The sequence below is a fragment of the Macrotis lagotis genome, chromosome 4 (assembly GCF_037893015.1).
Source record: "Macrotis lagotis isolate mMagLag1 chromosome 4, bilby.v1.9.chrom.fasta, whole genome shotgun sequence".
In the NCBI taxonomy this organism is placed as follows: domain Eukaryota; kingdom Metazoa; phylum Chordata; class Mammalia; order Peramelemorphia; family Peramelidae; genus Macrotis; species Macrotis lagotis.
Genome location: NC_133661.1, coordinates 116,154,132 through 116,167,744, shown reverse-complemented (window position 1 = coordinate 116,167,744; position 13,613 = coordinate 116,154,132). Strand labels below are relative to the sequence as shown.

The 13,613-nt window shown below is 37.4% G+C and overlaps 1 protein-coding gene across 6 annotated transcripts in view; it reads right to left on the bottom strand.

Moving 5' to 3' along the window:
- Positions 1 to 6,548: 6,548 nt before the first annotated feature.
- The window catches only part of PDE8A (phosphodiesterase 8A), a 263,475-nt gene continuing 256,410 nt past the window's right edge, over positions 6,549 to 13,613 (bottom strand). For 3 of the 6 annotated variants that reach the window (XM_074233948.1, XM_074233947.1, XM_074233952.1), the window contains one exon: positions 6,550 to 12,234. In XM_074233948.1, coding sequence (XP_074090049.1) covers positions 12,128 to 12,234 — 107 coding nt within the window. In that variant the 3' untranslated portion in view covers positions 6,550 to 12,127. Of the gene's footprint in view, positions 12,235 to 13,613 lie in introns of all 6 variants that reach the window. The other 3 variants (XM_074233949.1, XM_074233950.1, XM_074233951.1) reach the window with 2 other exon arrangements.

Sequence of the window (13,613 nt, the reverse complement as noted above, 5' to 3'; positions counted from 1 at the left end):
GACCTTTGTTTACCTTGGCTATTCAACTGTAGAATATATATATATATATATATATATATAACTCCAAGAATATTATGGTATTGAACAGGACAATATTTGTAAAGTTTATTGCATGGAAAGTAGGGGAGGTTACATCACTTCAAAAAACTATTGATTTTAGGAGGTGAGAGAGAAAATAACACCTAGGATGGGAGCCTGGAAAATTGGGAGTGATGCCCTGTATAGTAATAGGGAAGTTCAGAAGAAGGGACAGTTTTGAGGGAAATATATCTATTTTGGAAATGTTGAGTTTATGATGTCTATAAGGCATTCAATTTCAGATGGTCAGTGCATAGTTGGAGAGGTATGACTGAAGGATAAGAGAGAGGTCAGGGCTAGATGAAGAGATTGAAGAATCATTAAAATAGAGATAATTGTTGAATATATAGAAGTTGATGATATAACATAGAAGGGGACCCTCCTGTCCTGGGGAACCACCTATCTTTAGTAGGTGTGACTCGGATGAATAGCCAACAAAGGAGACTGAGAAGGAGTGGTTAGGATAGAGGAGGAGAACTAGGATAGAGAAGTCATGAAAACCTAGGAGAGGAGGGGGTGAGAAAAGCCATTTGATTTGGAAATTGGGAGATTACTTGTAACTTTGCAGAGGGTAATTCTGTTTGAGATCAGAAGCCAAAATGAATTCTGAATGAGTGAGAGAAAAAGAAGTAGAGACTGATTGTAGATGACCTCCAGGAGTTCAGCCAAAAAAGGAGGAGATATGGCATGATAATTAGCCGAGATGGATAGTTCAAGGGAAGGATTTTTGAGGATGAGGGAGACATAGACATGAGTTTCCATTTCTGACATCAAGCTGAAAGAAGAAACCAGCTTCTATTAGTAAAGATATGGAAAAATAGCTAGAATAGATGAATCTATCAAGTAAGTAGTTTTTTGGTTCTTTTTTAATTTTTAAAATTTATTTAAGGCAATGGGGTTAAGTGACTTGCCCAAGGTCACACAGCTAGGCAATTAAATGTCTGAGGTAGGATTTGAACTCTGGTCCTCCTCACTCCAAGGTCAGTGCTCTATCCACTGTGCCAACTAGTTGCTTCAAGTAAGTAGTTTTTGAGGATAAAGGAGACATGGGAATGCTTGTAGACAGTAGGAAAACAGCCAGTAGATCGGGAGATATTGAAGCTTGAGAGAAGGAGGATGATAGGGCAATCTCCTAGAAGACCAGATAGAATGAGATCATTTGTGTATGTAGAGGAGTTTTAACTAGATGTTGCAGGAGATGGAATGCCCACCCTGAAGTCAGTAGGACCTGAATTCAAATCTGACCTCAGGCACTTGCTATGAGGCAAATCACTTAACTCTGATTGCCTTACTTTCAGGGCTATCTCTAGTCATCCTGATTCATATCTGGCCATTGGACCTAGATGGCTCTGGAGAAAAAAGTGAGGCTGGTGACTTAGCATAATAATATAATAATAGCATAATAATAGCATAATACTCCCCTCATCACTTCTCTGATAAGGAGAATGGCCACCTCTTCAGGTGAGATGGGGGTAAAGGAACAGATAATGGCAGAATGATTCTGAGTGATACTGGATTAAGAAAAGGGGAGAAGAGGAAGCTGGGGAACGGCCTCATTTTTTTCAGTGAAAATTGAGGCAAACTTTTTATATGAAAGAGTGGGAGTGAGAAATTATAGGAAGTTTGAGGAGGGATAAAAAGGTTTGGAAATTCCACTGTGGTGAGTGGGATAGTAAACCCAAAAAGGAGATATAAAAGAATTGTCTTGTGGCTGTGAGAGCTCAATTGACATAACATAACATAAATTTGTAGTTGATCCATAGTTTCATGCTTTTCTTCATCTTCATTTAGCAGCATGTGAGTACAAAAGCAAAGGGTGGGAAGAGTAATTCAATGCTGAGGACTGGGAGAGAAAGATAAGGGGACAAGGGACTTCAAAAAAGAGAACAGTGTAGAGTTGAATTGATTCAGCAAGTGGTCAAGATGGAGAATGTGTTACCAGTTTAGGGGTGTTGTCCTTGGAAGGAACTGAGGGTGAGAGGGATTGGAGCTTACGGTGAAGATGAAGAGGCTGCAAGGAAAAGGGATAGGTGGAATTACAACAAATTGTGATCAGATAAGAGAATTCAGAGGTCATGAACGTGAAGGTGGTGCATTTTGGGTGATTGCAAAATTAAGGACTTTATCTCTGAGTATAGCTGAGGTAGAATGGAGAAGCAGGATCCTTTTCCTACGTTGATGGTGAATTCTCTCTAGCCACACCTGTGAAATGTACTTGATCTGACCTTTTGTAATTTTTTTGAACGATATGTCCTTTAATATTCAGGCCAAGTATCTATTTTGAGTTTTTTGAAATATAATATTGAGAAACTAGATGGCACAGTGGATAGAAAGCTAAGTAGAAAAAGTTCAGGCAGACCTGAGTTCAAATGAAGCCTCAGACATTTACTAGCTGTGCTGCCTTGGGTAAATTAGTTAACCTCTGTTTGACTTAAGTTTCCTCAACTGTAGATACTAACAGCACTTACCATTCAGGGTTGTTATGAAGATCAAATGAGATAACATTTGTAAAGAACTTAGGACAGTGCCTGGTATATTGTTGATACTATAAAAATGCTTGTTTCTTTGCCCTCTGTATGATTTAAGATGTTAGTCTAGAACTATTTTCTGCTGAATTTCTTTCCAATTTACCCTGTAAACTAGGATATTCTTCTCTACTTAATTTGTGTTTTGAGGTTTATTGAACACTGGTTTGTTCAAATTCTTTCTTTTTGACATTAATCTTAATTCTAGTGGGAATTCCAACAGATTTGAGGTTTGAGTTGTGAGAACATTCCTTTCAGTCACAATTGCCATAGTTCTTCTGGCAGGTAGTTCCAGTGTCATCTAAATTATCTGAGAGTTTTACTTAGTAACTCTGGAAGGTCTGGGTACAATTAATACAATTAATTTATTCAGCATTTCTGTAGCTATACCTACATTGCTGTCTAAATACTATTTGAAGCACCGTGATAATGCCCCCCCTCCAAACAGTGAACTTAGAAGACTAAGTATTTGACTACTACTTAATAGCTCTTTGATCTAAGATAAGTCACTGTAACTACATTGATCCACAGTTTATTAATTTGTAAAATATGGCTAGATCCCTCCCTCACAGGATTGTTGTATGGATCAAATGAGATGCCATATGTGAAAACTATGGTGCTTTACAAACATAAGCTACTATTTACTACTTACCTATAAAACAACACTCCTTATTACAGAAACAATACTTCCAACATTCATGACTTAAATTTCATTCCTTCTTATTAATAATACTCACTAAAGACCTTTTTTTCCCAGGTTTTTGCAAGTCAAATGGGGTCAAGTGGCTTGCTCAAGGCCATACAGCTAGGTAATTATTAAGTGTCTGAGACCAGATTTGAACCCAGGTACTCCTGACTCGAGGGCCAGAGCTTTATCCACTGTGCCACCTAGCTGCCCCTCACTAAAGCCTTTTTATGCATTGTTTTCAACCCACAATGTTTTTCTTGCTCCTCCTCCCTCCCCTCCCAAGTGTTTCATTACATAGAGATCACTGTTTTCCTGCTTTGCTTATTTACGGAGGACATTGTCATTAAGACAGGACAAAAGGGTCTCACACATCAGGGGAAGTGATAAAGCGAGTGGAGAAAGGAACAAGAACTAAATTTCCATGTAGCTGTCCTAGTTCTTTTGTCTTCCTTTCAAAACTTAACTCTATGACCAAATTGCCTCTTTCCTTCTTTTCTTTAGTGAGCATATGCCATTCCTTAGGCGCCTTGAAAAATCCCAGGGCCTAGAAAGATTCACCATGTTTCAAGGAGAGCATCTACTAAGAACTGATGAATAGGGGTCCAGTTTTCCTTTTACATATATGGTAGATATGATACTATTTGGAAATATTCCCTCTTACAGGTTTGTATATTCTCCAACTCCTTTTGATCCCAATATGGGGCAATGAGGTTTTGCTTGTTTATTTTATTCTTTATTCTTGAAGAGAACCATGACTTTAGGGAGGTGATGCCATGACAGGCAAGTGAACTGAATTCAAGTGACAGAGAGATATGCAAAGTTACTAGGTTATTTTCTCCTCAGGAGCCATCTGGGTCCCGTGGCTAGATATGCATCAGGATGACTGGGGATGGTCCTGGATGCAATGGGAGATTTTGACCTAGTAAACTAAGATCTTTAACACATTTCAGTTTGACTGAGACAATGCTCATTGGTGAGCTGATAAAAAGAAGTGAAGCAAAAAAGATCTCTTTTATGTAGTCAACAAAATCAATCTGGAGGGGAAGAGTCTTAAGATTTCTGGTCAAAACAGAAATAATTACTATTTACATTCATTCACTCCGAGCAATCAGTATACAAACAATGATTAAGTGGGGTTGAATTCAAATTCACACTTAGCAACTTTGTGACCCTGACTATGTCACTCCATGTGTTTGCCTTAGTTTTATCATCTGTAAAATGAAGATAATACTAGCACCATCCTCACAGGATCAGATGAGAATTGTAAAGTGCTTAGTTCAGGGCTATAAAAATGTTACCTATTATTATTATCATCATATTATTCAGTGTAGAATACTTCTATTTTTTCAAAGTCTCTTTTAGGCAGTATGGAAAGAATTGTTCAGAAGTTTATTCAGCTTCTTCCTGGTCTTGTTGAGTCTTGTTGACCTATTTGAGATACTAGCCCTTGGGAAAAGATTTCCCTGTGATTCAGACTCTGCTTCTTCTACATCTAGTCATTCCTTAGAGGAAGACTGGGGGAGCACAACTCCTTCCTACTTTTCTTTAACTTTTTCCTCTCCCTTTTAAGAAAATTCAGGAAGAGAAGGGCTGTTAATATCTCTAGCATGCATGCAAAGCTTGGCCTTTGCCTCAATCTACATTGGTAAGGCTTCTGCTCTATTTAAATCTTCATTGTTTGACTCACTGAATTCCTGATGGACACATTAGCACAGTATCCGCTATTATTCTACACAGCTGGAATATCATGACCATGTTAAAACCCTGGATTGTGCTAGCAAAGAAGTCCTAGGTTCTAGTTCTATACTGGCTAGTCCAATGATAGGCTATGTGATATTAGGCCAATTTCTTTACCATTCTAGTTCTCAGTTTTTTTTTTTATCTATAATTACATATAATCTAAAATATATAATTAAACTGATATTTAAAGATATCAACATGGGGAACTCTCTCCACCAACCAGATCTTAAGCACTCATGACTTGGTAGAGAAGTCCTAGGGAGTTGCCTCTGGTGCATGGAGCTTATGACTAGTAAATGTCAGAGGCAAGATTTGAACTCATGTTTTCATGATTCCAATACTAACATTCTATCTGAAAGCATCTGAGACTGAATTGAAATTATAACTATAATAAAAATCTGTGCCTTTAACTTCTAAAACCTTTTCATGTGCCCCCAAAGTCTCCTTTATTATCTCCATAAAGTTTTCATCTATTTCCTCATGTTCCTTTAATTAAACCTTCTTTCCCTCAAGCAGAGATTGCTTAAGGAAGAATTAACTGAATTGGGAACCATCAAAGACATGAAACAAGCTAAGTGTGGAATACATGCAATGCTCTTAAAGAGAAGAAAATCAGTGCTTCAGAAGAACTACTGAGTCAGATAGTCCCCCAGATCAACCACAATATTCTTGATTGATTGCTGTCTTGGTAGAAGGGGAAGGGAGGAGCCTGATGGGTAGGTGAAGGAAGAGGCAGATTATTTCTATGGATTACAGGACATTCATAAGAAGAGATGGACTGGACCCCACTACTAAGATTCATAAGAACCAATTGAAAATTTTCAGTGTGAGCATTTACAACTCAGAAATTGGTGATTAATTTATGGGTTTTCTGACTGGACATGTTTAAGAAAGTGATGGAGAAAATGTGAATAATGCAGATGAAACCTGAGTGTATCATAAGCACATTTTTCCCCCAGTAAGGAAGTTGCTAAACACTTACCAGCATATCCTTGTATGTCAAATTTGGGTAAATTGGATTATCCTGCAGGAGAAAGCAGCAGAGTGAGAAGAGTACAGAACCTGGGGTTTAGTAGGAAGAAAGACCTGCAGGTAGCTTGTTTAATGGGTTGAAAGAGAACTGAGTATAGAATTAGTAGGCCCTGTGTTCAAATCTCAGCTCTGTCACTTATTAGCTATGAATGTGATCTTGAACTTTGGTTTTCCCTTCTCTGAATGGGAAAAGCAATTCTTATACTTGTCAAATCTAATTTACAGGATTATTGCATTTTAGAAAGTTTAAAGTTCCACATAATTGTGATTTATTTTGATAACACTAGGTTAGGGAATGAGTATAATAGCCATATTACAAACTGCCATGTTAACAGAAAAAAAACCAAACACTAGATATGTAAAGGACTTGAATCAACTTTGATTCGAAGTATAACAGAACCTTAGATTCTTAATAACTAGGTGACCAAGACATAACCTTGTTTGCCTTAGTTTCTTAATCTGTAAAATGAGCTGCAAAAAGAAATAGCAAATCAAGAATACCCCAAAAGATATCACAAAGAATTAGATGACTGAAAAATGTCTAAATAGCCACAAAATTATGATTTTTAAATCATCATATTTTCTGTGAAAAAGCTCAATCAAAAGCATTTATTCAGGGCCTGCAATGTGTCAGTCACTATACTAGGCCTGGTCCTTAATTCTAGTGCCTTCCCTCTATTGATTATCTTCATTTTATACTATTATTACTGGTATATATCTTGTTTGTACATGGTTATTTGCGTGTTTCCTTCCAAGAGCTGTAAACTAGAGACTTTTTTTTTTTACCTTTTTTCACATCCCTAATCACATTGCCTGGTCCCTTCCCTCCCTCCTTTTCTGCAGGTCAAGGTAGGAGAACATTTTCAGTTGCTTAATATAAATATAATCTAATCTCCCACTCTGAATAGTATTAGGAATTGATTGATTGATATAGCCAATAAATCCATTGTGTGTGATTCTATTGTTGTTAGATGTTTTAGTATCTCATGCATTTAATACCTAGCTCAGCTATGTGCTTGTCTTTGACCTTAATCCCCAGTCAAAGCCTGCATCACAAACCTTTCTGAGTGTCAGGATTATTTAAGGATGATAAACATGACTAAAGCAGAGGAATTGCCACAATATTTATTATTCCTGCCATTAGCTTGGTTTTGGAATCTCTAATCTGCTAACTCCAAACACTTGGTACATCAAATATGGCTCCTGCAAGCATTTTTTCGAAAAGAATCAGAAGTTTCATCCAACCTTCTACCTTCCCCATCAAAGACCCAGAGCTAATTATGTAATTGAGGTGGTGGTAATCTGAGATTCATTCTGGATGCCATTATCATCAAGAACTAATATTCTTTACCCTTGATGGACTAGTTAGCTTAGTTGGTGATATTTACCAAATTACACTTCCAGGAGTATATTACCTGATCCAGATATGAAGAAGCCATAAATGGAATGGAACAGATATTGTGTAAACACCTGGCTAAATGTGTTTGTCTTGAGTAAAATTAGGAGTTTTTTAGGGCTCTGTAACCCTGATAGAATTCCATTTTTATTTTTTAGGGATTCAAAATCTGTTAGAATATGGTGGTAGTTTATCCAAATGAAAAGTTTCCAACTGTTCACCATACCCAATTGGTCTGTAATCTTTTGTCTAATTCCTTTGGTGCTGATACTTAATCCAGAGCCAGTAATTATCCAAAGTAGAGGAATGCCAACTTGAACAGGAGAGATGGAGTTCCTGGGGGTCACTTAAGAGGAATAAATCAATAAGGAGTCTGAATGCATTTCAGCAAGTTGGAGGCAGTAGGGGATTTCCTGTGTACTCGAAAAAGTTTAACAACCAGCTCTCAAAAAATAAAAATGCATGACACACTTTTAAATCTAATCGGCATTACTAACACTTCCTTAAGTCTAGACAATCAACAGAACAATCAACTCCTCTTTTGTAGCATTTACTCATTTCCAAGGTGTAAATGATCCCTGAAAATGTAACAATTGCTTCTCCAGAGCTAATCAAGCTTCCTGTAACAATCCCCATCCTCCTCTGTGCAGGACCCAGTGATTCATTAGCTTTGTGAGACACTGCTGTGTCACTTTTAGTTTTTTCGTCCTGCCAACACTCTTTCTGGACCCATTTAATTGTTTCAGTGGACATGTGGGGAAGGATGAAGAGGGCACATTATCATCTTGCTCATGCCAGCTGGTTACTAGCTCATTACAGGGACAATGGAGGTCATCCTCTCATCTTTTTCCCTCCAGGACTGGGGCTTACTTTTTTTGCAAACTGACCAATACAGAGAACTACACTATCTAGTAGAGGAAACCATTGGTACTACATTTGAGGCAGAGGAGATGCTTCACTCCATCATTGTCTATGCAGACCGTAAATACTTAGAGCACTTTCAGCCTGCCCACAGTTCAATCATCAGATCCACTAAGTATTATTTTTAGTAGATTCAATTTCATTTTCACCCACATCCCCAGACACTGAAATTTGTAGGTGGATGAACTGTCACAAAAAGCTAAATTTGTACAGCAATTGGATTGATCATTTTGACACCCAACAGGTCCTTCTAGAGTCTAGTTGAGCTACCCCTCAGCTAGAGTTAACCTGCGGCAGCAAACCCAGGCATCTTTGATCTACCTTGTAAATAGACACGACACCCACACCTGAGAATTGGATAGCCATGGGGATCCCTTCTCAAGAAGAAGCATAAACAATGATGACTTCTAGTTACTGGAAATTGGAGAGTCCAAGAGGGGAAAAGACGAGAAGATGGCCTCATGGCAAAATGAAATGTGTTAATTCTTACAATGAGCCATGAGTTCATTCTTCAAGACATTAAATGTTCCCTCTTCGATTTCCTCCACTAGAAGCCCCTTGGCACAATTAAATAAGTCCTTTAAGATCACAGTCCGGACAGAAGAACTAGGAGTGACACAGTAGTGCCTCACAAAGTTGATGAATCACTGTGGATCCGGCACAAAAGAGGGATCAGGAAGGTGCTACAAGAAACTTGAACTGCTCTAGAGAGCCAAGTGTTTCATTTTCAGTGTGAACATTTATACCTTGGAAATCAGTGAATGCTAATACTGAAGTCCTCCTTCGATGCCTTCTTAGCCCAGGGGGTCATTATTTAAATGCTGATTGCTCAGAGTGAATGTAATTAGCATTTATTTCTGTTTTGATCAGAAATCTTGATGATCTTCCTTTTCCAGATTGATTAAAAAAAATAGGTTAAAAGAGGTCATTCTTTGCCTTTTTTACCTTAATCACTGTCTCATTCACACTGAGACCCGATAAAGACCCTAGCTTAAAAATACCAAGGTCTCCCATTGCATCCTGGGCCATCTCTAGTTCTCCTGATCTGGAGAAAGTAAGGCTGGTTACTTTGCATGCCCCTCCCTCACTTGCACATCCAATTCACTTGCACATCATGGCATCACCTCCCCAATGGCATCGATCCTCTTCTAGAACGAAGGTCAAACAATAATCACAGAGTACTTGGAGGCTATGCCAACGGAAATTAAACCTTGGTGGTCTAACCAAGTTGTTTGGTGCACTGGAAAGAGAGCCAAATTTGGATTCAGATAACTCTGCTCCTTGTTCCCTGGTTGACTTTGAACAAATTGCTTCTCCTCTCTGTCTCAGCTCTGTCATCTGTAAAATGAGATGTATGAACTACATGAACCCTAAGGTTCCTTCAGTCTCTAAGTATATGTTCCTTACCTCTTCATGTTGCAGATGAAAAAACTGAATTTCAGATTAAGGTCAAGGTTGAACAGGCAGAGCCTAGATTCAAATTCCTATTTTTCTGATTCCAAATCCAGGCCCTCTCATCTGTACCATTCTAGATTAAATCTGTGAAGACCTAAAGTTTTAGTCCTGGCTATTTATTTTTCGTTTTTGTATTCTCAGTGCCTATTGTGAAATTTGCTACTTAATGTGTGTTTAAATAATTTTTTGCCTCATTGGTTGGTTTTGCTATTAACTAGCTATAAAAACCTGGCCAGGCCATTTTGACTCCGGTCTTCATTTCCTTATCTGTAAACTGTAAGATTTCTTTTAGCATTAAAGGAGTAGTTGCCTAGATGATATCCAAGGCATTCTTCCAGCTATAAAACTATGATTTAAGAGCCTAAGGGAAAAAAATCCCAAGTGAAACTTCAGAGTAGGTTTCACATTAAACAGAAAATTGAATCTCTTTCCTCTCCTTCCTTTTCTCCTTCCTTCCCACTGCTGATATCAGATCTGGGTCAGATGGTCATGTAGCCTGGTGACCTCCTCCAGGGAGGGGCTCACTATATAGAAACCTATAGAAAACTAATCAACTGTTTAACCCTACTACCTCTGGGTTCTAAGAATTCCATTAACCTTAAGCCTCTTCCAGCAGAGGTTCTAAGAATGTGTAACATATGTGGCACTGAATTTTCTTAAAAATTTATCTGAGAAGCACTATCATGTAGTGGATAGAGGTTCAACATTAGAGCTAGGAATATCTAGGTTCAAGTCCTGCTTCTGACATTTACTGTCTGTGTGACTTGAGGTAGGGTACTTAACCTTTCAGTGGTTTCTAGAAAGCTTTCTAAGACTATCATTGCACAATAGCTGCTGAACCAACACTGAAAGTAGGAGTTCATTATAGTAAATCACAGATCTAATCCCTATTTTTATATCAGGAAGAATTCCAGGGAATGAAAAAAAAGAACATGTGGAAAATAAAACAGTTCAAGCTTAGACACTTCTTAAAATATATGTTTTATTGTTTTCTGGTGTTTACTTCATTCAAATTGTGAAGGTACAGAACCTTTACAAATTTCCAGAGTTAAAGATTTCCACTGCCAAGGAAAATAGAGAGGCTATAAAATGCTGAGATTCACTAAATATTCCATTGGTTATTCCCTTGTCTATGATATGGAATGCTTTGTAGAAATACTGTATAAAATAAGGCAGACTTTTGATAGGGAATTTAATTATAAAATTTTAAAGGAGAAAAAAATGTTCAGTTTCAACTTTTTTTTTTCCCCTGTCTGACCAAGGGTTGTATAATTTCACTTTGGGATGTCATCAGCAAACAAGAGCAGAGAACAATAGCTAGCATAGCACAGCTCTGGTGTTTCTGGAGCAGAAGAGTCTTTTAGACCTTTGTACTCTGGAGTGAGTGAGACCTGTCAACCAAACAACCTTCTTTGATTAGCATAAATCAGAGACAATAGTTAACATACACAGTTACCCATAGAATGCAGTAAAAATGTGTGTCATTGGATAGTATTTTGTCTTTGCATTATGAAAATAAAAGGTCTGTACATCAAGTAATGCATAACAATGAAATGAATCATGTAAATTTGTAATGGCATCTAAAGTTGACTTTGGCTTTTAAGTATTTATAAATTCATAGAAAATATTGAACATCTAACAAAATAAATAAAACATATTTTAATCATAGAGGCTAACAATCAACTTCAAAAAAATTCTTTGTGGTTTTTCTTTACATTTGCTACTAAATTTCTTTTGAGAGAAGTCACTTTCAGTAGTGTTCAGAAGTGAATGATTGCACCTTCTGCGATGTGAAAAAATAGAAGATGTCTATTTTTCAAAGAACAAAAACTTGTTCATGAAGAGTTGCCTTCAAATGTCTAATTGCTATTAGCAGTTCTTAAGTGCTAAACCCAGCACAGAACATTCTCCACAAAGCTATGAGTTACCCATGGGGATTTCTCCTTCATTTATTGAATTGAGGATCTGGGAATTTCTTTAATCATCCTTCTAAGCTGCAGTGTCTTATATGATGAGAATGCAGATTTATGGTTCATATTTGACCTTCTTCAGGATAGTCTCTGCAGCCATCCATCCATCCAGTGTAACATCAGAGGAAAGATTGACTCTACTCCATGGGTTTTCAATTGTTGAAGGCCACAGGAGTCTGCCATGTTCTTTCCAGATCCTCAAGTGCACGGGTCTGTCTGACTAATACTGAAAAGGCCAAATGAATCTGGCTTAAAATGAACCCAAGTGAGCTTGAGGAACAATGCAACTGGATGCCTGGACTGGGTGGGGGAAGAGCAATCGCTATTCAGGTGGTGGTCGTAGGCTCCGTATCTGCTTCTCATCTAGTCCCTTCCAGTACTTGAAATTGTTGTCAAGATGCTGCATTATGCTGGGCAGATCTGCAAAGGCTAGAGATAAAGATGTAAACACATCATTCCCTGTTTTTGAGTTTTAGGCTTTGAAGTAAATAGCACTAAAAAAACGACCCCCTAGGTATAAACATCTTTTTGTGATGTCAAAGAAATAGAAACTAAGAGAGATACTCCTCAACTGGGAAATGACTAGACAAATTATACTATATGAATGTAATGGAATACTATTGTGCTATAATACATGATGATGGAAATTGTTTCAGAGCTAGATGAGAAAGCTTATATGAGCTTATGCAACCAGGAGAATAATTTATAACAATGATATTGTAACGACAAACAACTATAAAGGGTTTAAGAACTATGACTGACAGAGTAGCTAACCATGGTTCTAGTGAACCAATGATGAACTATCCACCTCTTGACAAAATGACGAATGGACTAAGGCTATAGATTGAGATGTAATTTTGTGGACATGAACAATATGGAATTTTTTTCTTCTTGGCTATACGTATTTGTTTTTCCTTTTGTTCTTGGGTAGTAGTGGTGGTGAGAAGAGAGAAAATAAATTTTTGATTATTGAAAAATTTAAATTGAAAAATGAAATGGATAAAGATTCATTATGAATGTATATGTGACTTACATAATTGGAAATAGTCAACTCATTGTCTATGAGTTCAAAATCTGAATTATACTTTGAGGCAAATCTTGTATAAATGATCTTTCTAACTCTGGACCTCAGTTTTCCTTATCTATAAAACAAAAGAGTTAAGTTAATTGATCCCTAAGGTCTCTTCCAGGGGGCAGCTTGGTAGCACTCACCCTGGTGTCAGGAGAATCTGAGTTCAAATTCGGCCTCATACTGTTAAAAATTACTTAACTGTGTGATATTGAGGAAGTCATTTAACCCCATTGCCTTGCAAAAAAAAAAAAGATTAGCATGGCCCTAAGGTCCCTTCCAGCTTTAAGAATACCTCTAATTACTTGCTTTGCTGAAATCTCAGTAACTCAGTAATGGGAGCAATGACTGTATAATACACCTTTGTTGAAATCCTTCAAGGTGCAATATAAGTCCTATCTCTTTCATGACTTCTTTCCAGAACTTGTCTAAATTATTGGAATCATTCCCCTCTCTAAACTTCCAAAACACTGATTGTCTCTATTGCTGATTTGGCCCTTTGTCTTATGCAAGCTTCAGGCAACTCTTGTATTGCTTTGTACAATTATGCTGTTAATTAACTCTTATGCTGTTATTTACCTTTTATATAAATGTTGAACAAGAAGATCTGGTTAACTTGCTGAAATATGTTGTTCCTCATTAATTAATCATCTTGATGGAAATACATCTTGGTTTGGGACTTTGATTGCATTCCTTATGGAGAATGCAAACATGTCCATTAATAGTTCCTTAGAGATAA